Genomic DNA, 26,537 nt, shown 5'->3' on the forward strand with positions numbered 1-26,537 from the left:
CAACCTCACAGGTGGGTTTCATGTCAGTTCATGTACTTGCTTATACATTACCTTTTATCTAAACACAGGGTCATGAACCACACAAGGAACATCATCTACACAGATGAGGACCTCATCATGAGGGTCATCACTATTCCTTACAGCAGCTAAGTGCTCCAGTATCTTTTACTTCTGCAGGAATAACCATCATGGAGAACAGAGCAAGAAATAATAATTTGTTTACAGCAGGTCAAGGAACACCTACAGTACACAGTGTTTTAGCCCACCTAAACAGCCACAAAAAATGATTCTGTTTTCAACATCTTACTAAGAGTGGAAAAGACAGGAATTTCTGCAGGGCAGAAGAAAAAACCTGTTGATTAAATTTATTAATGAGATTATAAACAATCTTCTGAGATAATCAAAAGGACTGAACTCAATAATCCAGATGGTCTCTTCCCCTTTGGGCTCTGTGATTAAACAATCATTGGGTATCACCTGTAGCCCACTGTGGGTGAATCTGAGCTCCTGTATGGTTTTCAGTGAATGTACATGCCTGGCACAGCAGAACCAAAGTTAAAAAGGCAGACTTTGTTTAGTGTGCTTTGCTCTCTTGCTATTTCCAAACACTTGAAACACATACCATGCATATTTCCTACACACAGTACAGGCTAAATACAAGAATTAAAGAATAACAGTTGCAAACAGTTACTGACTATTGCTATGCCAATTTCATGGGTTTGTTTCTTGCACATCAACTTTGTTACTCAAAGAAGAGGCCAAGTTGAACTGGAAACTGACTTCAGAAACAAATAAAATGTTAACTTGAGATATTTAAGTGCTGATTTCTACTTTTTTGTTCCTAATTTTAGGCTACAATTTGAATGCATGATTACCTTTCAGATATGCAATACCATTGCAGCTTTCAAAAAGAACCTCTGTAGCAGCAGTACACATTTTAACATATTTAAATACAAGCCAGTTAGGTATCTAACCCTGCAAGAACAGATCCTCTCACACCAACAGCCACCTCAATCTTTGTAAGAGGGTAGTAAAAAAGCATTCTACACTTCTCAAGCTTTCCAACTTCCCCAAGTCTTTTGGACGACCAGGAAAAGAGAAGCAAATGGAAAGGAAAACCTGCACTGTAATGCACACATGCACTGCTTTACCACCATCATTGCCCTCCTGCATGTCCCATCTCCTTCCCCACAAAGAGTTTGCCAACCACAATTACCATTTCACATCAGCAACCCAAGCACCAGAAACAAACCAGAGCCAGTGCTGTCCAGTGCTCATTCAGCTCCACGTATGCTCAGCAACAAGCTTTCTGCAGGGACTCTCCCATAAAGCACTTGCCCCACAAAACACAAAGTATTTGAAAAACTTCAGTAAACAAACAAAAACAGAGATGGAAAAGTGTAGTGCAAGCTGTGTTCAGCACTCAAAAAATGTGGCAACCATGATACTTTCAAAGACTACTACATGGAGATCCGGAAGAATCAGTTTATACATCACTTATTTAATGTTTTATTTACTGATTTTAGGATAAGAGACAGCACTGCCCTAACAGGGTTTGCCACTATCAAGAAAACCTGAGGAACATTAAGAACAGAGAAAATCATTTGCAAAGATATGTATGAGCATAAATGGGAAGAACTGGAACGTAGTCTCCTAACTTAAATTACAGTTCTTAAAATTTAAAACAGTAAAGAAAAAGAAAGACCTGCATGTTTCAGCCAATTGGCAGCATTCACATGTGCTGTCAGTGTGGGTGTCTTCCCTAAACAGGTAAACAACCTAAAGTGCAGAAAACTGAGAAATTTTTGAAGCCAAGAAAGCACTTTTGTTGTTTGAGAGCCTCACAAAAGCAGAGGACTCTGTTCACTCACATGCAACAAAGATGACTTCATACTGCAAGAGGTGCAGAGAAGAACCACAGGAGAACCAAACAGATGGAGAGCCCTTCTTAAAGGGATGCACAAAGAACTTGGCTTGCTTAGTCGAGCAAAACAAGGCAAAGAGTGAATGTGATTTCAGACAAGCACCTCATGTAAATAACCAAAGGGAAAACAGCACCCCTTCCACTACAGGACAGCTGCCCAACCACAGAACATTCTAAACCAAAACATTCCAACAAACATTCTAAACCACAACACGTTCATTTGGAAAGCTTCTACCCAACAGAAGTGGAGTTTAGGAAATTTCTAAACTCCTGTTAGGTGGAAAGGGGAGAAAAACTTACCTGGTTTTGATATGAAGCTTGACCACCTTTGTTTCACTTTATGATGAGTGAAATGTGATGACTTCATGATAACTTTAAGGTTTCAAACCTTTGTTTTACTATATGATGTCTCAAGTTTGTCCACAGTATCGAAAGAAGCAATAAATGGAAGTAAATGGACATAAGGTTTCATAAGTTTTTTACGTCAAAGACAATGCACATCCAATATTTTATCTAATATTTTCATGATGTCTGTACTAGAAATCAGTTAGGTAAGTAGAGTTAGCCTGTATATGTTTAAATAAAATGTTTGATTGAAGTTATTTAAAACAGCAGTAATACTTCATAATACTTTTAATTTCATTAGAGAAATAAGATTTACAAGATCCATTAAATGGCCCATGTGGTTAAACTACAATAGGTTGTATTAATTGTGGAAATTACCACAAGGGAGAGGGGTTACTTGGAATGTTCCTCCTGACACCCTTCAGTAAATTAGTATCCAAGGAGTAACAATGTGTTTGTGAAATTTCTGTAGACAACACCATACTGGAACTGTCACCAGTACAGAGATAGGTGGGTAGTTATCCAGGAATGTTCATGGCTTTTGAGAGCTGGTATGCCAGAAAATGCAATTTAAGAGTACATCATGTGAAATCATGCGTTTAGGGACCAGTAACCTTTTCTGTAAGCTGAGAGCTCATCACATGGAAGCAACACAGGAGGAATGAACAGAGCAGTGAGGTATGGAAATCATCATCTAAGGATACGGATGTTTACAGGAGCCCAACAAGAGCTCAGTATGCTCATGGAAGAAAAACTGAGAAATTCCACTAGGCTCAGGGAGCCTCTGAGCTGAAATCAGAGAGGTTAGAGCAGTGCTGGGGGAAGTATCGCTGCTGAGGAGTTAAATATTGCATTCCATATCAGGAGGATCTTTGCTCTCAAGCAGTTCAACTGAACAGATTTATGTTAAAACGTTGCCTTGTCTCCTCACAAAACCTTGCTTGGCTAAAGATGACTGAGTTTATTAAACTGCTCAGTAAAATGAGCACACTCCATTCCTCATTTCATTTCCTGCAGCTGTTCCAGCCCAAGGTAAAGAGCACTATTAGCACAAGTTATGAAAATGCACTGCACAGAACTCTAATTCAATGGATCAGAAATCAAAAGTTTTGCAGCTGCCTGACAAAGAAGATAAGAGATGGTCTTCCAAACAGAGCAGTTGGGAAGAGGAATTTAAGCTGTTGCAAAGTTGCACTAGTAAGTTTCTGGAAAAGACAGCAAAACAAACAGATGTATTCCTACACTTAAAAGTTTATGTACCCATGTAAAGGATCTGTTTGCAGTACCTTTAACAGACTGGACATTTTAGAGTTCCATCTCTGGCCTGTGCAACCAGCAGAACTTTTATTCCTTCCTTTCAACACACTGGCCATTGATAAAGGGTGGCAGCTCTAAGTGTTATTGAGCTGCTCTCCAATGCTTTGCTACTGCCTCCTCAAGAGTCAAGGGCAAAACTATCTGCTCAGCCCAGCACTGTTAGGAATTCTCTGGCTCAGACAAATGAAGATTGAATGCCCTTTTTTCCTCCACTTTAGGCAAAAAAGGGACATTTTAGGATCATCTGGAATTTTATTTAACAAACATCCTACATGTGAGACATTTGTTATGCTTTCAGTCAATTGCTCCTTCACCCAGCCCAGTATGGTTTGGAAGTTTGATATTCACTAAAACCTCAAGTTACCCAAAGATCTTGGGGTAGACTGCAGGCATTTCAATACTGGACAACTGTGACACTGCTGTCAGCAGTTATTGGGGCAGTACTCAACAACCTGGGAGTTCTGCACTGGAGCAACGAGATAGTCTGAGCATTTTCCAGTCCTTTTCTGGTGGTTCCATTAAATTTGTCAGGCATGCCGATTTGCAAGGGAAAACGCAAAGGCACCACACGTGACACGTGACTCTAGATCCAAGATGTACCAGAGTTTTACTCATTTGATTAAATCTCTACTTTTACATCGGTGTTTGTCTTTGTAAAAACCTTATATCTGCGATGTTTGAAAGAAGCTCTCTCAGTTATCCTACTTTACTGCAACACGCTTGCATCTCATAGAATAAAAGCACCTCAATAAGCAGCACATCCCTGCCGGTAATTGCTCTCCGAACAAGAAACGCCACATGAAAGATCCCGACAGCCACCACCAGCCCTGGCAAGGCAACTTCATTCGCTCAGCCCCGTCTCCGGGAAGAGACACTGGAATCCTTTCACTTGCAAAACTTCCCGGGGCTGCGTCCACAGCCACGAGCCATTTAAAATAACAAAACCACCATTCACCTTCCACCTCGGCCGGCGCTCAGCCCGGCAACGCTCCACCTGCCGCAAACCTCACCGTCAATATTGGCGAGGGGGGGAGCAGCCGGCTCGCAAACAAACGCACACACAAAAACCCCAAACAAACAGGGAAAACTCAAGTGCCGCCTCCAAGGAAACCTGTTGCTGACCACCGCCGGAGCGCGGCTGGGGGGATCGCGCATCCCGCCGCGCCCGGAGCCAACTTTCCCGCTGGCAGGGCGCATCCCGGTGCGGGTCACCGATGAGCGCGGCGGACGTGCGGGCTCGCTGCGGGGGCGGCCGGGCTGAGCCGGGCCGGGGCCGGGGCCGCGCCGGCAGCGCCCCCCGGCCCTGGGCGGTCGGCGCGGGGCCGGGAGCCGGTACTCACTCGATGAAGTAGCTGGCGCCCTCCTCCGAGAACCCCTCCTCCCATCCGCGGGGCAGGTCTGCAAGGCACGGGGGACGGGGAAACAGAGAGAGAGAGAGCGGGAAGGAGGGGTGAGAACTTCGCCCGCGGAGCCTCCCGGCCCCGGAGGAGGGGGCGCCGGCCGCGGGCACCCACCTGAGCGGATCATGTGGCCGGAGTTGACGGGCTCGCCGGTGCGCGGATGCAGCCAAGTGGTGCGGCGGGTCAGGTCGCTGCGAGGGAGAAGCGGAAAACATGCACCTGTTAGCGAGCAGGGCGGCGGCGGCGGCGGGGCCGCGCTGCCCCCGCGCCCCTCCCGCGGCTGCCCCTTACTCGATGAAGAAGACGCGCCCGTCCCTGCAGACGCCGTAGGACCAGTGCTCAGGTAGAGTGTCCCGCCCCACCGCCGCCGCCATGTTCGCCGTGCGCGCCGCCGGCCGGGGCGGGGGTGCGGGCGGGCGGGCGGCCGGCGCTGCTCGGCGCCCGGCGCCCGGCCCTGCTCGGCAGCGCCACCGCGGCGCGGGCGGGGGGCGACACCTCCCGCCCCTCGGGAGGCCGCGGCGGCGGGAGCGGGAGCCCGCGGTGCTGCCGCCCGGCTTTGTCCGCCGCTGCCCCGCGCCCGCCCCCCGGCCCCGCCTGGGCTGCCGGCCCCGGCGCGGCGCTGCGGCCCCCGCGGGCACCCCCGCCGGCCGGCGCCCGGGAGCCGCACGTCCATCCCCGCAGGCGCTCTCCGCCCGACGGAGGGACCGGGATTGTCCCGGCCCGCTCCCGGAGCCCGGGGGATGTACAGGTGTGAGCGCACCTGGCTGCCGCCGTGCCCCGGGGACGCGCTCCCCGCGGCGCCAGGTGAGGAGGGACGGACAGGCCGCGGGGACTTTGAACCTCTGGCACAGGGCACGGGGGCGCCGAGGTTCAAACATGGCACACACGCAGCAGCAGCAGCCGGCCGACAAAACAGAGCTGTCCCCGGCACCGGGAGGGAGCTGTGCCAGCCCCTGTGCTCATCCATGACCTAGGGCAGGCAGGAGGGTAACGTGAGGGAGCCCGCTCCGTGCACTTCAGTGGGGCTGGGCCGGCTATCCGTCAGATCAAACCCTTCCTGGTGCTGCTGTGCTGTGTGGGGATGCTCCGGCTGAAGTGCTCCAGTCACTCAGAATGTGGTTTTGGGACAGAGTGGATGGGACGAGCAAGGAGCGGTGTGCCCTGCAGCAGAGCCCGTAGGTTTCTCACTCTCATCCTAGCGCCAGCCAGCAGAGCAGGGATGGCTGCCAGGTGGGCAGTCCTGGCCAGCGCCTTGGCTTGGCCCCAGTGCGAGTTGCAGCAGGATTGGCAGAGCCAATTCAGGGGCTCAGGGTGCAGAAATTCCTCTTTCTATGAGGGCAGCAGCGGCGGAGCCAGGCACGGCTCTGTGGGGTTCGTGCCGTTCTGATACTGGGGAAGACAGAGGGATCCTAAAGGCAGGAAATGGGACATCGGCAGGCTTGGCATGAAAGGAGAGTGTTAAACGGGAAAGACAGGCTGTAAAGAGAGGTGGGAAAGGGTAGGTGGGTCTGACTGGGGTCGGGTTAGTGAAGAAAAACAGAGGAGACCAACTGAGGACAGGGCTGTGGGGGACAGGGAGAACGCCAGCATGCAGTAGGAGAGTGTAAGAGGGCAGAGTGCTGCAGTACAGGGAAAATGACAACGTTTGCTTTTCCTTCTAAATAACCAAAATAAATCATCAGAAAGCACGAGGCAAGAAAAGCAGCATCAGACAGTAGAGAGAGGACTTTGCTTTATTTCACTGTCAGTTTCAGGCAACATTGCAGGTCTGGTGCATCAGGATAGCTTTGATACCTTTTTGACCCCTTTTGGAGAAGATACTGTATATATACACAGTATATACTGTATATATATACACACTACACTAGAGTCATCTGACAGCCAGGAATGGTCATTAACAATCCACTGAATTACAGTTTATCCCGTTATAAAGCAGTAGAGAGTATCTTGTAGCCCTTTATCCCAAGTCAGAATTTTGGTTAAAGCTTCTAATACCAAAACTCCCGTGCTGCCTTTTTTCTTTTTTTTTTTTTCTTAACCTTACTGGGTTTCCATGGCAAAGTTGGGGCTGCAGGAGTGGCTTCTATCAGAAGCTGCCAAAAGCTTCCCTTACATCCAACAGAGGCAATGCCATCCACGATGGACTCAATGCTGGCCAATGTGTTGGATAAGGGATTTTAAAAGGGAGAAAAGTTAGCACAAAGGAGGAATTGGGACCAGAGAATGACAGGAACTGGTGAGGGATCTCTCTCACAAGCCTGTCATTATATTTTCTCTCCCCTGACCATTTGAAGAGAGGGAATCACAGAGCAGCTTTGGTGGGCACCTGATGTTCAGCCGGTGTCAACCCATCACAGAAGCCCTAATAATTCTGAGTCATTCTGGTCAGGTGTGAGTTATCACAGAACTTGCAATAAAGTCAGTCCCAGTGCAATTCCAAAGTCAATCAAATACAAGTTACTTAGTATTGTTGCATGTTTAGGTCAGTGAGAAGAGATTAAGCCCAGCTCTTGCTCTGGAGTCACTCACTGCCATGATGCTCTGGAGCAAGTCTTCCATGCTCCATCAGCTGCAAGAACTCATTGCATTTAGCTTCTAACTCCACCATGACAAAACAGGCTTACCCACCTCAAATGAATAGTAACTTCATTGAATAAACATTATTGGGGTTTGGACTGTGGCTCCTAAAAGCGTCTGTGCTGGGTAAAACGAAATGTCTGTTTAGCCTAATATTCTGTCTCTCTCATGTCCCTACAGGAGCAGGTGCCAGGAAAGAGCTCAGGAGCCAGGCAGTCATGGGTAGCTCCCCAGCTTTTTCCTTAGCTCCAGCACCTGCATCCAGTGCTTGCCTGCAGAACCTGGGGGCTCAGAGCCCCTCAGAGCTTGAGCTCTTGCTCAAGGTGCTGTTTCCATCTCGAACTCCTCATGGATCTTTTCTGTGAACCTGTCCAGACTAGAGCCCACATAGCTTCTATCACCAAGCAGCAGCAAAGTGCTCCTAATGCTCCTCTTACCTGAGCTGTGTCTGAAGAATCACTTTCTTTTGTTTGTTGGGATCCAGATCCCATTTCATTATTTCCTTCAGTTCTTGCAATGAAAGACACTGGGGTCACCAGTGCAGCCTCCTGCAGTGCCAGCATTGATTTTAGACCAGTGGCCCAGGCCTTTGTCCAGGTACGAATGTGAAAATACTCCAAGGACAGAAATGCAACAGCCTCTCTTAGCAACTAGTTCCCATATACCTGTGGTGAAAATACTTCCATTATATCGGGTTAGGAACTCCCTGTTTCAGTTTGTCACCGTTGTCATATGACCAGATCTTGAGTTGATGCATCATGGTGCCTGAGGCATTAGCACATTATCACACACTCCTGCAAATTACAGAGAAATGCATTACTGAAAAAGCACATTTTCTTACTGTGACTTGCAGAGCTCTATTCCAAAATTAAGATCAAGATGAAAACTTAGTCTAGATTCATAAAAGTTCACAAGCTGATTTGTGTTGCCTCATCAGGAGGTGGGTTTGTGATTTAGAGCCCTGGAGGAAAAATGCCTCCAGGCATCATTCATTAATAAGATTACCAGATTCTTCTGGTTTTTCTGTTCTTTTTTTTTTTTTCAGGCTCTGGATCTAGTCCTCCCTGGCTGATACCAGACATTTTTCTATTACCCATCATTCATTGCACTCTAGAGGCACTGTCTGGAAGAAGCTATTTGGGGTAAAATTAGGACTTTAAGGCCACAATATCAGGAACTCAGCTAAAGGAAGTGAAATATGGTCTTCAACAAGGGTCTAATAAAAGCTAGGATATTTGAGGCTCCCTTTGTTGATAACTGGGTAATTCAGGGAGACATCATGAACACTGCAAGTTTGAACTCACTTTTGACAGCTTTGTAGGAATGTGTCACTAATGTTCCTTGCTCTGTCTGCATCCTCTGGGAACACTTTTTTTGATGACTTCATTAAAGTATGCCAAAATCTGTGTCTGCACTTTCATTGAAACAGAGAATCACAGAATGGTTTGGGGTGGAAGGGATCTTAAAGATCACCTCATTCCAGTCTCCCTGGGGGACAGGGACACCTTTCACTATCCCAGGTTACTCAGGGCCCCATCCAACCTGACCTTGAACACTGCCAGGGATGGGGCATCCACAGCTTCCCTGGGCACCCTGTGCCACTGCCTCACCACCCTCACAGTAAAGAATTTAATCCTAATATATATTCCAGACCTGCTCTCTTTCAGTATAAAACTATTACCCTTTTCCTACCACTCCATGCCCTTGCTGTTTCCAGAATAAACTCCATTAATATGAACATCTTTTCTACCTCATCCCTTTCTTTTCAGCCCTTGCCCTGACAACCCAGCTTCACCCTGGCAGTGGCAACATCCCAACACTCTCATTTCCTCTTTTTTCCACTTCAATTACACACACCCCCACTCCTTGCACCATTTAGGTCTGCACGTTTCCCTGCACTTTTTCAACCTTTCATAAGCTATAACTTTTCAACAAAACATGGAGTAGGAACCTGCAAATAATGCTGGAGACAGTATATGAGGACCACAAAAAAAAGGTATCATTTCCTTCAGTCACAATTAGATCCAGTGTCTAAAAGGTTAGAGAATCACAGCTGGATTTCAGCATGGTGTGTACTCTAATGATCTATTTCCTATTTTTCAGAAAATTCAATACTATTGAATTTGATGATCTTAGAGGGCAAAAGCTGCTGCTATTTCAGGAAGCTTAAATGAGCTACAATGCATAGAAAAGCCTGCTAGTTATGACTTTTTCATCCTGACCTGTATATTTTATAAAGCATAAGCACGACTTATAAAAGGTGTGAGGCCAGACAGAGGCAAATCATTTGAAGAGTAATGAATCTGAATTATTAAATCCTGGTTAAGAAAGCTTATAAGCCATAATGCAAACCATGTATTCAGCCCTTTAGCTGCAAAACATGTATTATGCCTTTTAGCATGATTTTCCAGCTCTGCTTGGAACAGCTGAGAATTAAAATCATGAAAGGTTTCATGGTGAGACGGATTAATTTGCAAGACAATTTCAGAGCAGTTCATTGTCTGATTATACTGAAATATAGGTTGTGCAACCACATTGTTCTTCAGGATTGTGCAGTGTGATTCCCTTTTAGCAGTGGTAAATGCTCAAGACACCAGAAATTAATACATTGATTCTTAGAGGTAGAAGAATGCATTAATCACACAATAGAGGAAATAGGGAAGAGATCTTGGAGACTTTAGGCAAATCCACATTTCTGGAAAATTTCCAGTGCTGTTACTCTAAAACTGCAACACTTTTCCAGGTTATGGAAGAACTACTCTAAGGAATCACTGTGGTATATTTGTTCAAATTAGAAAACAACTTCAGCTGTTGGGTTCTCAGACAGCATGGGGAAATGCCATCTCAGGAGAACAGTAACAACAGAACTCATCAGTTTGAAAAAAATGGCAACACACAGCTAGACCCAGCGTCAGGCTGTAGGATGAAGGAGCACTTAATGAAATAGATTGAACATGCAGAAAGATTTTTCCCAGTCTGAATTCTTAAGATTGTTTAAAACATGAAGAGGACAAATTAAAAAGATTCAAATCCAAGACCAAACATTACCTTAGTGGGTAGGGAAAGCAAACAAGATAACAAAAAGATCACTATTGTATTATTGTATTATTTTGAAACTAAAATGTAGTTGATGAGATTTTATACGTCAATTTTATTTCTTGTTCATCCATGTCAGAGTGAGTAGAAAACAGCTTGTTTTATGCCAAGAAATTTAAAGATAGATGATACATAGAAATTTTCCCAAATGTAATGAGCAGTAAAGCAGCCTAAGTAGGAATATCATGGTATTTCCCTTATCACCAATTTCTAAAGGCTGGCTCAGACAAAACTTCGGTCAGGGAAATTCGAAGTATACTTATTTTGTCTCAGGTCAGGAGCTATGAAAGGATGATCTCACAGGATCCATTTTAGTCTATATTTCGATGAAAAGAAATGCTAGTTCAAAATTTTAGAAATAATTTTTAGAATTAGATGGACATCAAAAATTGTCATCAGCTGATAGGTACCAAAGAGCATCTTTATTGAGTGCCCATCTAGTTGACAGCAAGAATTCAGGGCAACCTCTTGAATTTAAAGAGTTCTGTCATTTACAAGGAGAGGAAGGACAATCCCTGATACAGTTAAGGAAGATAAGCAACTTGCACAATGGTACTACTGGTGACATGACTAAATATAGAGCACATACTTGTTCCTGATCTGGAGTGTTTTCTGTTGAACCACACAACCTACAGAAGCCAGGAGAGCTAAACAGAAGGAAGAGGCACAAGAAATGTACAAAAATTTGGCACACCATCTGCAAAGCATCACCCATTTCCAGCCTAAGCACTTTCCAGGACACAATTAATATATATCTTAGTACAATGCCAAATAACTCTTGAGCAGAACAGAAAAGGTAATGTTGCCAATAGATTGTGTTTTACCTTTTTATAAGTGCTGACATTAAATGAAACATCTTTTACACTTTAAATACAGGGCAGTTTGTGCTGTGGAGAAAGTGATGGCAAATTTTAGACAAAGTAAGATTTTTGGAGCCTATTTTCCTTGCAATAGACTTAAGTTTCCCTAAATTTCCATGAGACTTGTGTCAGGCAACAGAATTCTAAGAGCACCAAAAGATAAATATAGCTGATAAAATAAGAAAGATTAAATAATGGTAAATCTATTGTTGAAGGAACTCCAAATACGGAAAAAGGAATTATTCATTTTCCTGGCCACTGGAAAGAATATAAACAAGTTCAAATTGTATCCACAGTTCCTTTGAGGAAGATGTGGAGCATGACATTGTACAAGAATAGTTTGGAGGCTCACTGTGTCCCTGTGCAGCAGGATCTGACTGGAGACTGCACACAGGCACCAGCCCAGACCGTGACACTGCTGAGCAAGACAGATGGGAAAATGACATTGAGAAGGCAACACTGGTGCTGCATAACAAATCCAAACTTCTCCTTCCTAAACGTGCTGAACTCTGCTATGAGTTAAAAAAAGGGCAACTATCTTTGGTTAAAAAGTTTTCTTTTCCAAACCACCGTCAGTTTTCAAAAATATGTTCACACTGAAAGTACCCTTTGTGAAATCCAGAAGGTATCTTCAAAATAATTCTGTTTTCCTTACAAATGTCCTTCATGTTTAAAGATATCCTACTGATTTACCTTCTAGATGCAAACATCTGAGTCTATCTAATTACATCTCTCTCACCTGAATATCCATTTGCCCAAAAGAATTATATTCATAGAATCAAGTTATGCACGTCCCCTGAAATGCACAAAAATGCACACAAAAGCAAAAATGAATGAATGCATTCCCTAATTACTGTCAATTTACAATTTCCTGTCACACAAGCTTTATGATTACTATATTTAACATAGTCCCATCTCTTCATTTTCTCTCTTTTACATTTCACAAAGTCTCAATAATTTACATACCCAGCACCTAGAAGCCACACACTAGGATTTTGATTTGGTAATCAAAAATTAAACTAAATAACAAATACTCATAATTTTGTCATGACAAGTCTTATCATTCTATACAGTGGTGGCAATAGTTAAATGTCTGGACAGTGCTCAAGTTATCTGTAGAAGGGAGAAGTACAAAAGAACAATTATGTGCCAAAGTCATGGGATCATTTCCAGAAATTTAACTTACATTGTATAATGAACGCTTGAGGGTATTTTTCTTTTTTATTTTTTTTTTCCTTGGCAAAGGACACTGTAAGCCTGGCAGCACTGAGAAGCCCTCACTTCTTCAATACTGATGTACCTGTGACTATCAACATTTGGTTTGTTTTACAGTGAACACTTGGAATCAATTCCATATTTATGAACACAGACTTGCTGTCATCCCATGACATCTGAATATGAAGAGATCCTTTTCTAAGAAAAGGGACAAATGCAAAGATAAACATCACTGATCCTTAAGGTTGAAATCTTCAAAATTTTAAATCAAACTTTTCAATTTTCTAATGTTTCTTCAGGAATTGCGCATTTGATTTCTTTCCCCAGTATGAGATACCTCACTTTATTCCCATCAAAGCTTTTTTTCCCCAGTTTTGAGTCCACCATTACATGACTGGTATTACCCTTTTTCCAGCCCTTTTGGCAACTGCCATTTTTTGCAACTACATATCATAGCTAGGGCAAGGAGAGTGTCACACATTCCCACTAGGACTATTCACTAGGACATTTTTTCTAATGAAATTTAAGACCTCTGAATTCACTTTCCTGGCTTCTCCCTAAGTTTGCTCTCCATTTGCTTTGGAAGACCCAAAACTTCACCTTGGAGTCCCCAACAGTAGTAATAGAACTAACCTGTTCGACAGGATGTTTTCAAATTTGAGTATGTCAAAGATAAAACAGATTTTCACCTCATTTTCCTTAATACACCCATGAATAGCTTGCTGCTACTCTGTAGATCAGTTACCAAACCTCTCTGCATGCTAGCAGCAATCCCCACACAAGACTCCAGACAAGATTCCATTTTAGCATCTTCTGCCCTACCTTTCCAGAGATGGTAATTTCTCAGCAGGCTTGGAACTTGCCAAGGTCTCAGTCCTCTTCCTGAATAAGCTTTTGCCAGCTAGAACAATCTCCCAAAATCCTTGGTCTCCCAAATCCTTTTTCAAAGACCCCTTTGCAAAAGGATCTAAGATATTGATTATCTGCTTGGCTCCAGAAGGAGGTAGCTGAGGGTTAATAATTCTCCTTCATTTTTCTGGCAACATGGAGTGTACATACCTCATCACAGCTTTCCAATATCCCACTTCTCTCCAGTTTCGTCCTGCTTTTTCTTACAATCCTTTTTGACAATCCTCCACATCTATTTTTGTTTCTTTCTATGCTTGGGCTCAGGTCCTTCAGTGGTTTTCATTGCATAGTCTCCTGCTACACACCTGTACCCCTTCCACTTCTTGCTTCAATGATTTACAGCAGCAATCAGTTTCCAAAGGCAATGTGATAAACCATCTATATGTGAGCATGACAAAAACAGTAGCTATAGTAACAGGAAGGCTTTAAACAAAACTGAGAAAAAAGAAAAAATCTGAGGGATATCACTTAACTGTTCCTCTATCCCCAAATATTGCACGGTTCCATAAATGTCCTCCTGTGTTCCTTTGCCTGATAGTATCTCCACCTAGCCCAAAACACAGTGAGATAAAAATAAAACTTTATTTTGCTTGGCTTAAGGAGGAAAAATAAATAAATAATCACACACAACAAAACTAGGAAAAGGTTGTCTCTTTCCCTGAAAGAAAAAGAAAAAAAATACAGAGTTTTGGAGTTTGGAGTTTAAATTGAAAACCCAAGACAGGCAGAATTGTCACTATCCCAGCAGTAAGACCCTATTGACACCTGTGACCCATCTTGCTGTCACACAGAGCTGGAGATCCATTTCTGACAGTGCAGAACAGCACAGGTAGGTACAAGGAAAAGAACTTTGTGCAGGTTCTTGAGCAGAGCTCTTGAATCTAACTGGGCTGAGTCAAGGTAATAAAGAAAATGCTTTTTTTTTTCCTAAATGTCATATATTTTTCATTCCCTAGAACTTGTGTAGGTGAACTTCCACAGAAAAGACCAAAAGAGAGTCAGGGCCTCAGCTCACTTGACCACTCAAAAGGTCAGCAAGGTCAGCAAAACATTGGTCAGTAATTCAACACACTTATACCTGTGTCACACCTTTTCATTCCTGTGTTAGAATGTGCATGTCAAAATAGATAAACAATACAGAGTTAATTCATACTGAAAAAAACTTCATTATTTTATATAGATTAAAAGAAAGTAAACTATCTTCATTTACTGCAGCATTATCTTCCAAAAAGTTATTCTTTCTTATTTTTATTTCTTTCCATGAAGGAGTAGGACTATTCCATATATCTTTTAAATACATACAAATGTGTTGCTCTTCTCAATAAAACCCACCTAAAATAGATTTCCTTTTAATCAGTGAAGTAAGCAGCCAAGCAAATCAAGACAGACAATTATGTATTTCAATAAGGAATAGCCTGATACTTGTCAAACTGGAATATTATTATACCTCATTCAATTTTACACATTGACATCTCTCCATTGTTATTGATTAATGGTTAAAGCTCTCTAAGGTTGTTATACAACACTGTTATAAATAATTTATATTATTTAGATACATAATGGATGTGATCTCTACAAATGATGAATTATATCCCCCTTCTTAATTACAGCATCCTCTGAAATCTAATTTAAATAGTAGCTAAGCAGATTAAATTCAAAAGCAAGAACAACAGCAAGGCGGTTTGCAAAATGATAAATTTATGAGGTTTTTCTCTCAGTGTTGTAGAGTTTTGCCACAGAATGTTTTATAAAGTATCATCTTTCTCAATATCTTATTAGATCACTGTAATCTGGATTTACATATTGATTTAATCAGCTTCAATGTCAATCAAGACATGAAAATTTAATAAAAAACAACTCTAATTGCTCCTCGGGGACTTTGCAGTAATTACTCCCATATCATATCAGTGAGGCAGACGTCTTTAACATGTTCTGGTTTTCAAGCATAACAATTGTACGTTTCTTTTGGGCACTGCAGACTCCTCAAATCAGCATCTCACTCACTGAGATGTTGAAGGCTGCCTTAACAACATATCACATAGGGGCTACAGTTGATAAAATTGAAGCTGTATTCTGTCAACAATAATTATGTGGGTGTTCTGCTCATTTCCTGCCGTAGCTGTCCCATGGCAACAGCGTGAAAACAGCGCTCGGTTTTTAAACACATAAATGACTGCTTTGATGACACATTTCTGGCTCAGGTTTGGCCGAGGCACGGTGAAAACAAAGACTTTTTTGAGAAACTATCACAACTACTCCTATTATATGCAGATCTGTAGGGAATGTGCTAATTCCCGAGTGGCAGCTCTGCGGTAGCAGCGGCAGAAGTGGCCCGAGGCATTTCCAGACTGACAGCAAGCCTGCGTTTGCACTTCGGGCCATTCTCTCCACCCTCGGTGAATTTCACAAGGAACACCTCAGCCAAGGGCATGATTCCACTTAACCCTGCCTTTGGGGTTAAGGCAAACCAGATAAAATCACGCTAAAATTCCACATTTTATCAGAATTACATCTGTCTGGAGTGCTGAAAAAACAGCTGGTGGTATTGATGATTTTGTCATATAAACTCTGGTACATGGTTATTTTGGTGCATGGGAAATCAGCTTTGCAATTTTCAGTTTTAACTGTTTTGAGAATATTTACTTTTCTAAGATTATTTTACAGCTTGTGAACCAAGAAGAATAGGTATTGCACAGACAGTTCACAAAGCAGTTACAATTTGAATTAGGATATTGCAGGTCTTACCCTTGGCTCTGTGAACATCTAAGCTCTGATGTAATAAGACCTGATGGCAGGATCAAGTGCACATACGACTCCAGCCTTTCAAATATCAGCTTCACTGAGAAAAGTAGCAAAAATGATACCATTATGGTTATTTTTTTTTCCTATTATGAGCACCCCGACTAAACTTGTTTCATTTAAGTTGATACTAATGCAATGGGAAACATCTGGGGATTAACAAAGTGGACCAGATTCAGGCTGGATTTTTAGAAGGAACCATTTAATAACCCACCATATGTCCCTGGGAGCATAATTTCTTTTCATTTTAACACTCTAAATGGATTTTAAGAACAAAATGTAGCACTAACAAAATGTAAAATCCATAGATACGTGTATTTAAGACAAATCTATGATACAATTCAAAGAATAGAACAGTTTTTACACTAGGGGAAAGAAACATGACTAAGGCAACACATATTGTCAAGTTGTAAATTGGAGTATTAACAAAGCCCTGTGTGCCTGGAATGTCCAGAGTGAATCTTACACTAGCCACATATCAATTGTCTTTTGTATTGTCACATGGATGTAAAGGAAACCCGGAGTGTTTGCTATCAGCATCTGATTAACCACTGAATTCGAACCATAGTTTGGGAACAAAGAACAATTTTATTTGATGCCAACTATTGTCTGTGGCAGGGAAACAGCGCAGTTTTCATTAGAAGAGGATGAATTTTAATTCTGATAAGATGTGGGGATGAAATGCTAACTTAAGCCAAATGAATATTCATATAGGAAAGTGAAAATAGGTGTCAAGGACTTGCTGCACTTAAGTCCTGGGTTACATGAAAACTGTACACCATTCAACAAAACAACAAGGTTTCTAATGATTACTTTCCCCATATAATTTATTCATCTATTCCAGAGCAGTGTTTCAGGGCTTAATGAGTATTTGTAAAGCTCTGACTGAAATGCACTCTCAAAATGCAAAACATTAGACCATTTACAAAGAATGAAGTAGTGTAGATTACTGGCTCAGAAAAGCCACTGCAGCTCATCAACATGTGCATTTAAAGGGTGTTTTACTTCACCAGGCCCCTGTTCACAGTCCTGTGCAGTTGAAAGGCTAAGTGTGCTTCCTGCCCACTGAATCCACTCTGATGGCCAGGGACAAAGGAAAAGTTGAGGAACTTTCTCTCTTCTCCTGTTTCACCCCATGTCACCCATATTTTCCCCATATGAGGCAATCTCACATCACATCTCAAAGAGCTACTTGGAGAATAAACAAGATGAAGTAGCAATTGAATGGTCTGGGTTGGAAGGGACCTTAAAGATCTCATTGCAACCCTCCCACCATGGGCAGGGACACCTCCCACTAGACCAGATAGCTGCAAGTCCCATCCAACCTGACCTTGAACGCTTCCAGGGATGGGACATCCACAGCTTCCCTGTTCCAGTGCCTCACCACCCTCACTGGGAAGAGCTGAAGTCACCTCTAGTTCCTTGTGCGGTCCTGTTTCTTCCTGGAAGATAAGCATTCTGAATCAGAAATTCAGGAATTTCTCAGAGCTTTCTGACAGTCTCTGGCACAGCAGATTCTATGAGCACACATAGCAAACAGGATGACCTCATGCTTTCATGTGCTGTCTGCTGGTTGATGTGATTCTCTTGCCCATTGTTGCAGTGCCATTCCACCTGTTACAGATGCTGTATCCTCTTTAAACTAGATAAATGTCTATAAAAAAATTTCAAATGTTAATTTTCTTAAAACTGTATTTTTTTCTTCTTTGTACACTGTGATAGTTGCTTTATCACTATTAGTTAAATCTCATGGAGCTCTAATGATGATAAAGAATAGTCCAAGTAATTCTAAAGGAAATCCAAGACTCCATAAAACCAGATCTTAGTAGGAAAATAGAAAGATCAGGCAAAATAAAGATCCTGGGATTAAGTAATCCTTCTTTCCACATTAACTAACTGTTGCCCAGACACTTTAATTCTACATCATGCTGTGCACAATAAATGAGAAGTCAGAAAAGGCAAAACCTTGGCTTTTAGTATGTCACACCTTTCTGCCCACTAGTTCATCTCTCATCCACCTGGTTAGTGGTGGTTATTTCTACCTTCTTACTTTCCTCATACACAGCCTCTACTGCATCTTAGGACACGGGAGAGGATATTTTATGTTTATATACATCAATGCCAATGTACAAACAAAAATTCAAGCTGTCAATGGTTCATGGCAGCCTTCTGGACAGAGAAGAACCCACATTATTGTTACATTCTTTTTATTAAATTAGCCAGCTTGGAAGTTTAATGTCAGTTTTCCTCATTAGCCAGGCATAGTGACTAGTTTGGCTGAAATATAATCTAATAAGGGGTCAGTGGGGGGACTGAACGACAAAAATTAAAATAAAAAAAAATTGTCCAGAAGAAACATGACTGAAATCCCAGATTAATACCAATTTCCTTAGCAGTACTGTATATGCAGATAGTATTTATAGAAACCAGCATCTCTCAGAAATAGGCATTACGTTAATTAAAATGTGTTGTAGCCTAAGATTACATTTTATTAATTCCTGTTTGCAAGAAGGTCATGTCTAATGATTTCCTCTTGGAGTTACTGGTTTTAGCAATCAGACCATTAAAGATTTTGATTCTTGTTCTACTTGTGAAATTACTCAGATTCTTGCCAATACAAGTGCCAATTCCCTTACCTTTTGGTGTTCTTTTTAAGTTTTTGCCCCAGTGGGATTTTCTTCTTCTTGAGGGAAAACAGCTGCACATACAACATCAGGAATTGTAATTAATTTTGCATCAGTCCAGAATAAAAGCCATGTGTTCAGATAACCAGGATACTCCAGCATTCCAAATACCCAGGATAAATTTCTGTAACAGACCAATACTGTTCTCAATTGCATTATCACTGCATTCAATGCACAATTGCAATTGTGCTTTACAGCTGGCACAAATATACAATTCCTTGTGAATATGTGTAATGTTGGATTACACTGTCAATTGAAGCATTCATGACATTTTACAGAAAATCACGTGTGCAAAGTTCTCCCGATGAATGAGATTTCAATTAAACAATAACCACTTCCTTCACTTCAATGCCTTGGGGAGTGGGAACACCTTGACCACTGTCAAAAGGGTGTATTGAAATCACATCTTTTAAAGCATTTTGTAAGCATGCAGAAACTCTAGAAAGAACATCAGAGTGGTTAGATGGGCAGGCAGAGGCACAAAGAAATGTGACATATTTGTCTGCTCCAATAAAAGGCAGTTTGGTTTGTCCTGAATCTGTTCAGAATACACCAGTGTCTAACATCACTAGGAGCACTAGCACACAACACACAGCACATTCCACCCTTCTAAGTAATATAAGTCTCAAACCCTTCTAAGTAGTGTTAATTAATCACATTACTGACCTGAGTTTACAGAGGTCAGTTAACCTATTAAACACGAGTGGTCAGTGCTGTGGAAAATGGGGCAGGAATTTTGGGACTTCACACCTATTCTGCACACCCTGAAAATTACTCAGTTCAATTCCTCTGAATTTTGGGCAATGTGAGCACCTATGACTGAATATGGTAATTGAAAGCATCTTGTGGATCTGACACATGCTGTGGTTCTGTGTCCAGGGTTCATTCTTGTGGGTGCTTTTAAAGATGCAGCCTCCTCGTGTTCAAACACAAGCTCAGCTGTCCCTGGTGATTAATGAAATATATTGGCACAAGAAGTGCAAATACCTGTAATCATGTCTCACCTGGGGTGCCTGATGATCAAAGAGCAGGTACAGTGTGAAAACTGAGGAAAGGGCTTTCAGACAGGTAAGGGAGACCAGGAGAAATGCAGCTCCTCCATAACAAATAAGGATCAGGACAGATCTCCAGCATTCTTTGGATTTTGCCAGTTTTACATGTCTTGAATGTGTTCTACAATGTAAAAATTCTCTTGTTTTGACATTTACCTAAGCAAGAACATAATTTCCAGTACCTGCTTTTGACTCCTGCAGGAAAGTCTCTCAAAGAGAGTAGCTGTCATCTGAAGAAGCAGCAGATCAGTGTCAGAAAACTTGTTGAACAACTTCCTGCATTCCTGTTCCCTTAATAAATGAGTTCTGAAAGGCTTCTTCAAGGAACAAGGAAAACTGTTGCATACCAACAGTCACAGGCAACGTTTTCTAGAAAATTTGAAGCTTGAGCATCTACTAAAGTTTTGTTCACATACAGAAATCTCAATGTAACTAAATTCATTTAGCAACTTGCTTGGTGAAGGGCTGTACTCTTGCTGTGAGAGCATGTCAGTTTATTCAGACAGTCTGAAAACCCAGATGTGATGTTTTTACCAGCAGCAAGGGCACAGGACTGAGGAGGAGCTGTGCAATCTGCAGCTGAGGCAAGCTGAGGGCACAGCTCCAGCTTGTTACCAGTCCCACATGGCCAAAGTGCCCTTGCCAGCAGCACAGCAACAGTGAAAAGATTTGAGGAGCTAAACAGCATCTCCTCTTCATCTGCAAGCGAAAAAAAAAAGTTGCTGTTCTTTCCCCAAGCCTCTAGTTTGGCTTTTCTCAGTCCTTGCAGGTGACATGAAGCACTCAAACATTTCTCTCTTCCCACCTGCTATCCCCTTCCTTCCTCCCCTAACTTGACCTAAGTAAACCCCAGCTCCAGACCTGACTCATACTTTGAAGCATCTTCCAAAAACAGTGCAGTTGCAAAGTGTACAATTGCTATCTGCAGTCTATTCTCCAAAGCTTTGATAACATAGTTTGCCAGATAAGAGTGTGAAAAGAAATCCATATCTTACGTGACTACATTGGAAAAATGACAGAATATTTTGTTGCCTTACTTGGTGGCTTTCAGGGAAGCAGGGAAATAAGCGCACTTGAAAAACTTCCCTGTGTGACATGCTGTATTTTCCATATGGCCCCTCTGCTATCCTGGTGCACCAGCACCAGGCAAACCAATAATACTTCCAAGTGTGAGATGTGCAGGTTTCATAACAGCATTCCAGTGGGAGTCATTGTAAGCAGTTTTAGGACAGAACTTGTCAGGTTTGGGGGTGAGACTGAACGCCGTTGCACCTGCGACAGCAGAAGGCTGGACGCAATGATCCAACAGGCCCCACATTTCAAAGTAAAAAAACCCAACCAACTGAAGTCCTAGAAAAAAAAGAGGCAAGCCTCAGAAAGAACAACAGCAGAACAAATGTAGTTACACATTAGCCAGCACATGTGATCCTGTGTGGCTTTCGTGCCTGAGGAGAGCATGAGCCAGCAGGGCTGTGGCGGCCACTGACACGTCAGAGCTCCTTTGCCACACAGAATAAAAAAATATTACAAAGCAAGAAAGGAATAAAGATGTTAAAAAGCAGCCTTTCTCCATCCCCACTCTGTTTCCCAGACACCCAGAAATCTCTGAGAAAGAGGGAGAAAAATATTTTCAGGGTTGGCAGCGCATCCACAATTCCCAGCAGCAGGCAAACTGAGCAGGCTACAGTGACCACAGAGACCTGAATTGCACCCAAGGTGCTACTGGCAGTGTGCCATGAAAACATGTGCTGGGAGATCAGTCCTATTTGGAAGAGTATAAAAAGACAGGAGAGACAAAAAGCAAGAAAAGAGATAGTAACTTTTCCAAAGGGTGAGTCAACATTCAGAGCAAAAGCAGCCTCCTGAGTGTGCCTAAGGCCAATGCCCTGTCCTTCCTGCCTGGGAACCTTTCTGTCTGGCTTCACTGCCTTTCACCTCTAGCTCTTCAAACAAAAACTGTCCAGAGGCAGCCCACTTCAGCAGGTTTTGGTGGGTCTCAGGACCTAGGGGTAGATACAGAACAACACAGAGCCTCTGAGCCAAGGAGCAACACATGGCTCATTCTGCACAGGGTGTAACATCAACCAGCCTTTCTAGGAAGGATGGGCTCACATATCCCCAGCCAGGAGTTGCACAGCAAAGTATTTCACAGGCCTGCTAGTGGGAAAGGGAAGAGAAAAATGGATTCATTCTAAGTAACAGTCTTCCACATCCTAAAAACCTGCTTGAGATTTGGGAAATTCTGTGAAGTGGGGAGGAGCTTCTTGCTTTGAAAGAAGCAATATCTCTGCTGTTTCTCCTGGAAATGGAACTCACCTGCTTGATGGCCTTCTGCAACCTGCTTAACATTTCCACTGAATGATATTTCAAATCTCAGGCTGAAAAGAATGATATGCAACTTTTATAGCTGAATTAAGACCACCTACAATTGCTAGTATCTCTGAAGTGGGGTAACACAATTCCCCTGTGTGTAGGAGAGAAATTTAGCTGTAAAAGAATGAATACACTGTGGATTATTTGTGAAGTTTGTTTGTTCTTTACTAACATTGCTTTGCAAAACAGTCTGATTTACATTTGGTGGCATTTTTAAAGAATATTATTGGCATAAGTGTTTAGTATACCCCTGCCAAAAAAAAACACAACAGAAAATTAACATTTTCTGTTAGCAAGGCAAAGAGCAAAAGACCAATTCAAATCCCCTTGGGATTTCCTTAGGAATCAAAAGCCACTTGGAGTAAACATTTGCCAGCTCAACAGTTTGAAATGTCCCATACACATCTCTCTAATAGCCTCTGTAATAATTGACAGAGCACAATACCTAGAAAAGATGCCAGCACATCACAAATATGAGGCTGTTGATAGGATTAAGCATTATCCTGTCCCACCAATGAATAAAGAAAATTATCCTGTCTCACCAACGGATAAAGAAAATAAGAAATGGGACTGTGTAGTGTTGAATAGCACTAAGATACACTTAGGACAAGCTTTCCATGTTTTTTGTGCACTACAGAGCTTCACAGAGAAGGTCATGCATGAATTCTGAAAAAAATTGCATTATTACTGAGGAATGCCAGGCAAAGCAGGAAATAATCTTTAATTAATTTGTGAGGAACTTTCATTTGGCAGACACAGTCTGCCAAATAAAGACAGAACAGTAGCTTTCTTATTAAGCTGATAAAATCGACCAAAAGTGAAGAAATCCCATAGTCAAAGGCATTGGAACAATGTGTTTTTACTAGGAGATGTAATAGTAATCCACAGGGAATCCTGGCAATGCTCACTGGGTTTTTTCTCCTGAAATCAAAGGTATTTCTGACAGAGAAAAGAACAAATCTTTACATTTTCTGCTTTTCTAGATTTTGACTCAATATTTGATCTCAGGCAGAGTAAAATGCAAGCAGATTCAAACTTATTAATTCTAGCAATGCAAAGTGCCACACTTTGTCTTTTCTTATCGCTATTATTGGCTCTGTAATTTCATTTCCAATTGCCACCTCCCTCTCCCACTGGCTTGCCCAGGTATTAAGGGATATTTTTGTCATTTGTAAAATGCTGGGGAAACTCGTGATAATAGGCACTTCATAAACGTCAGGTGTTATTTTAGTGAAACTGGGACAAACTGCTAGTTTCAAACATAATTGGCTACAATGGCAAAAACTGGAGCATCTGTAGAAAACTGGGCCATGGTACGTGTGAGGTGCTAATATTTATCCTAATTTGGCAGCTTTGTCTCAGTTCATAGGAGCTCACCCCTATGCACTGAGGTGTGTGAGCAAAAGAGACTTAAAAGAATTTTATCTTTATTTGAAAGTGCTTCCTGGGAACAGGAAGCAATTCAGCGAATCAATGTGTTTGTTTTTCACATCCACAAGCCAAAATTTAAATCTCACTTAAGCCTAAAGGGAAACAAGTTGGGCGATTTCAGCGTAATCCCTTCAGAAATGTATTCTCTTCACAGGAACACTGCTCAGCACAGTAGCAGCTCTGTGCAGGAGAAGCCTCACACTGAAACATTAGAACTGCTACAGTTTAGGTTAGGAGGCAGAGTCTTTGTTGGCAGCCTTTATAACAATATCCTATATAAATTCATAAATAATCTTAGCATATTGACATCCTGGAAAGGAAATATGGAAACTTGCCTCAGAGCTGCCTGCATTAATCTTCATTCTATCCTGTACTGGCATCTTTCCCAGTTTCCTATGCCCAAAGTTCACAATGTCTGTTTTCAAAGGAACACACTGACCCTTATAGAGAAGAGCCCAGGAAGCCTGATTTGCTACTAGTTTTAATTTTTATATCCTCTTTTCCTAAATCAAGTAGGTTCTGAAGCACAGCTTCTAATGAGCCAACAGAAAACAGCCTTAATGTGAAAAAATTTGGCATGCAAATCTGATGACTAAGGAATGTGGTTTGATCACACCACCAGGCCTTACAGAGAGAGAATAAAGCAGCAGTATTCCATGGAGCTGCAGCTCATGGTCCAGTCTCACTCACATGGACCAACACTGGCAAACAGCTCTTTACCATGGGCTCTGAGCAGCTCTGCAGGAGCTGGACACTGTGAAAATCTCAACAATGTTTTCAGTCTGTAAACTGCTTGCCATGGCCAGCAGTGATTTTGCCTTTGTGAAGCAAATTTTAAACTCCAAGCACCCCTCCTGAGTGAGGGAGGGAGAGGTGAGATCAGAGCCAAGCAGCTGATTGATAGCTGCAGTGCAGACACACTCGTAAAGAAGTTCCTGGAAAAATAAAGTACTGCATGCTGTGAGACAAGGAGGTTCAAGGATTTCTGTGCAACAGAAGCACTTCACTCTTCCAGGAAACTGCCACAGCAAAACACTTCTAGTGGATATGCAGATTGACTGGCAAAACAGGGCTCATGGAGCCATCAGGAAAACACCCTCCCCTCTTGGTGAGACAGGCTGACAGGATAACAGCCATGGCACCTGTTTCACGTGTGGGTCTCTACCACGGCTTCAGGAGCCTGGAGTTCACCCTCTTCTCAGCAGAACATGAGCACACCATCAAATCTCATTGCAAACCTCTGATTTGTCTGCTTCCCGTAGAAGTCAAGAGTCCTGGCACCTGGGTTTGGGAGGAGACTGCCCTGGTGTAGCTGTCCTAAGGCTCAAAGCCCCCAGCTGCCCCTCTGCTATGAGGAAACCCATGCAGTGCTGAGTGTCCTACCAACACCTTCACTCCTTGCATCTCCTTGGAACCCCTGGCAAAAGGAACAGGGCTTACTGAGGGGTCCTGGGGAGAAGATGTGCTTATCATGCTCTCAAAGTGAAGAGGCTGTCACCAACTCAAGGGGACATGTAACACAAAGCCTGGTTTTGGGGTGTGTATATAAATCTATAGGGACACCTGACATGGGCAACCGTGTCTATCACTATGCCTATCTCTGACTACCCCAAAATGTCTTTCCAAGATCTTACTTTTCCTTAATGGTGATGGTGGTAATTCATTCTGGGTTACAATGAATACATAGTTTCCATACTAATCAGCCCCAAGGTCAGCAAAGAATACTGCCTGCTGTTCTTGCTTATCTAAGCTAATTTATTGAAATTAAGTTAGTTTACCTGCTGACCTTTATGAAATGCATTCAGGGTATTCCTCAACAATCCATGACACTAGTCTCTGGGAAAATCAGCAGCAGGAGATAAGACTAATACCTTCTAAAACCTTTCTAAGCAAAGCTCCCCTGTAGCAAGGTTGTTACCCTATAGCTCCTGTCATATACAGCACATACTGTGCTAATGGAGATGCAACACTAGCAGAGATTCTAGGTCAAGTTTCACACACTTCCAGCACAGCTACCGTGGATTTAGGCTGGGAAATTTGAAAGAAAAGTTTGTCCCTCACTGATACAGTGACGATGTGAGGACAGTGTGAGATGACTGCCTAAATTAAACACAATGCAATTTTTATGCACTGGAGATCAAGAATACCTTTGTTTCCAACATTTTGAAGTTTTCCCTCTGATGCACGCTCATAATTCCCACTGATATCTACAATACAACCCAAGCCCCAATTCCCATTATCCTGGCACACTGCTCTCAGGGACAAATGACAGAAGACAACAATAAAAGGGACATTATTAAAGCAAGTAAAACTTCCCACAAGAGTAAATCTTCAAATATGTATGTTAGATGAATGGACACAGAAACCATTCACCTGAGGTTGCCTTTATTACTCAACTAAAAAGATATCCAGGAAAAAGATATCTAGGAAAAAGATATTTCCACTGCTTTGGCACGAGGCACAGCCTGCATTTGCTCCCTGAACACACTCATTTTTATACAAACACCAGGGGCTGGTCTAGCCAAAATCTCTCCCCCTGTGGCTGACACAATTTG

At 42.5% G+C, this 26,537-nt stretch overlaps 1 protein-coding gene and 1 long non-coding RNA gene across 5 annotated transcripts in view; one reads left to right on the top strand and one right to left on the bottom strand.

Moving 5' to 3' along the window:
• Positions 1–5,369, bottom strand: part of PLEKHA7 (pleckstrin homology domain containing A7) — a 144,670-nt gene extending 139,301 nt beyond the window's left edge. For all 4 annotated transcript variants that reach the window (XM_063158550.1, XM_063158549.1, XM_063158547.1 and 1 more), the window contains exons 1-3: positions 5,278–5,369; positions 5,101–5,177; positions 4,927–4,984 (exon numbers count right to left, since the gene is read on the bottom strand). In XM_063158550.1, the coding sequence (XP_063014620.1) occupies positions 4,927–4,984; positions 5,101–5,177; positions 5,278–5,360 (218 nt within the window). In that variant the 5' untranslated portion in view covers positions 5,361–5,369. The remainder of the gene's footprint in view (positions 1–4,926; positions 4,985–5,100; positions 5,178–5,277) is intronic.
• Positions 5,370–8,070: 2,701 nt separating this feature from the next.
• LOC134419409 (uncharacterized) lies at positions 8,071–8,969 on the top strand. Its single transcript, XR_010028037.1, has 2 exons — positions 8,071–8,160; positions 8,609–8,969. It is a non-coding gene; the product is annotated as an uncharacterized LOC134419409 (long non-coding RNA).
• The last annotated feature ends 17,568 nt before the right edge of the window (positions 8,970–26,537 follow it).

Source organism: Melospiza melodia, chromosome 6, assembly GCF_035770615.1.
Source record: "Melospiza melodia melodia isolate bMelMel2 chromosome 6, bMelMel2.pri, whole genome shotgun sequence".
Lineage (NCBI taxonomy): Eukaryota > Metazoa > Chordata > Aves > Passeriformes > Passerellidae > Melospiza > Melospiza melodia.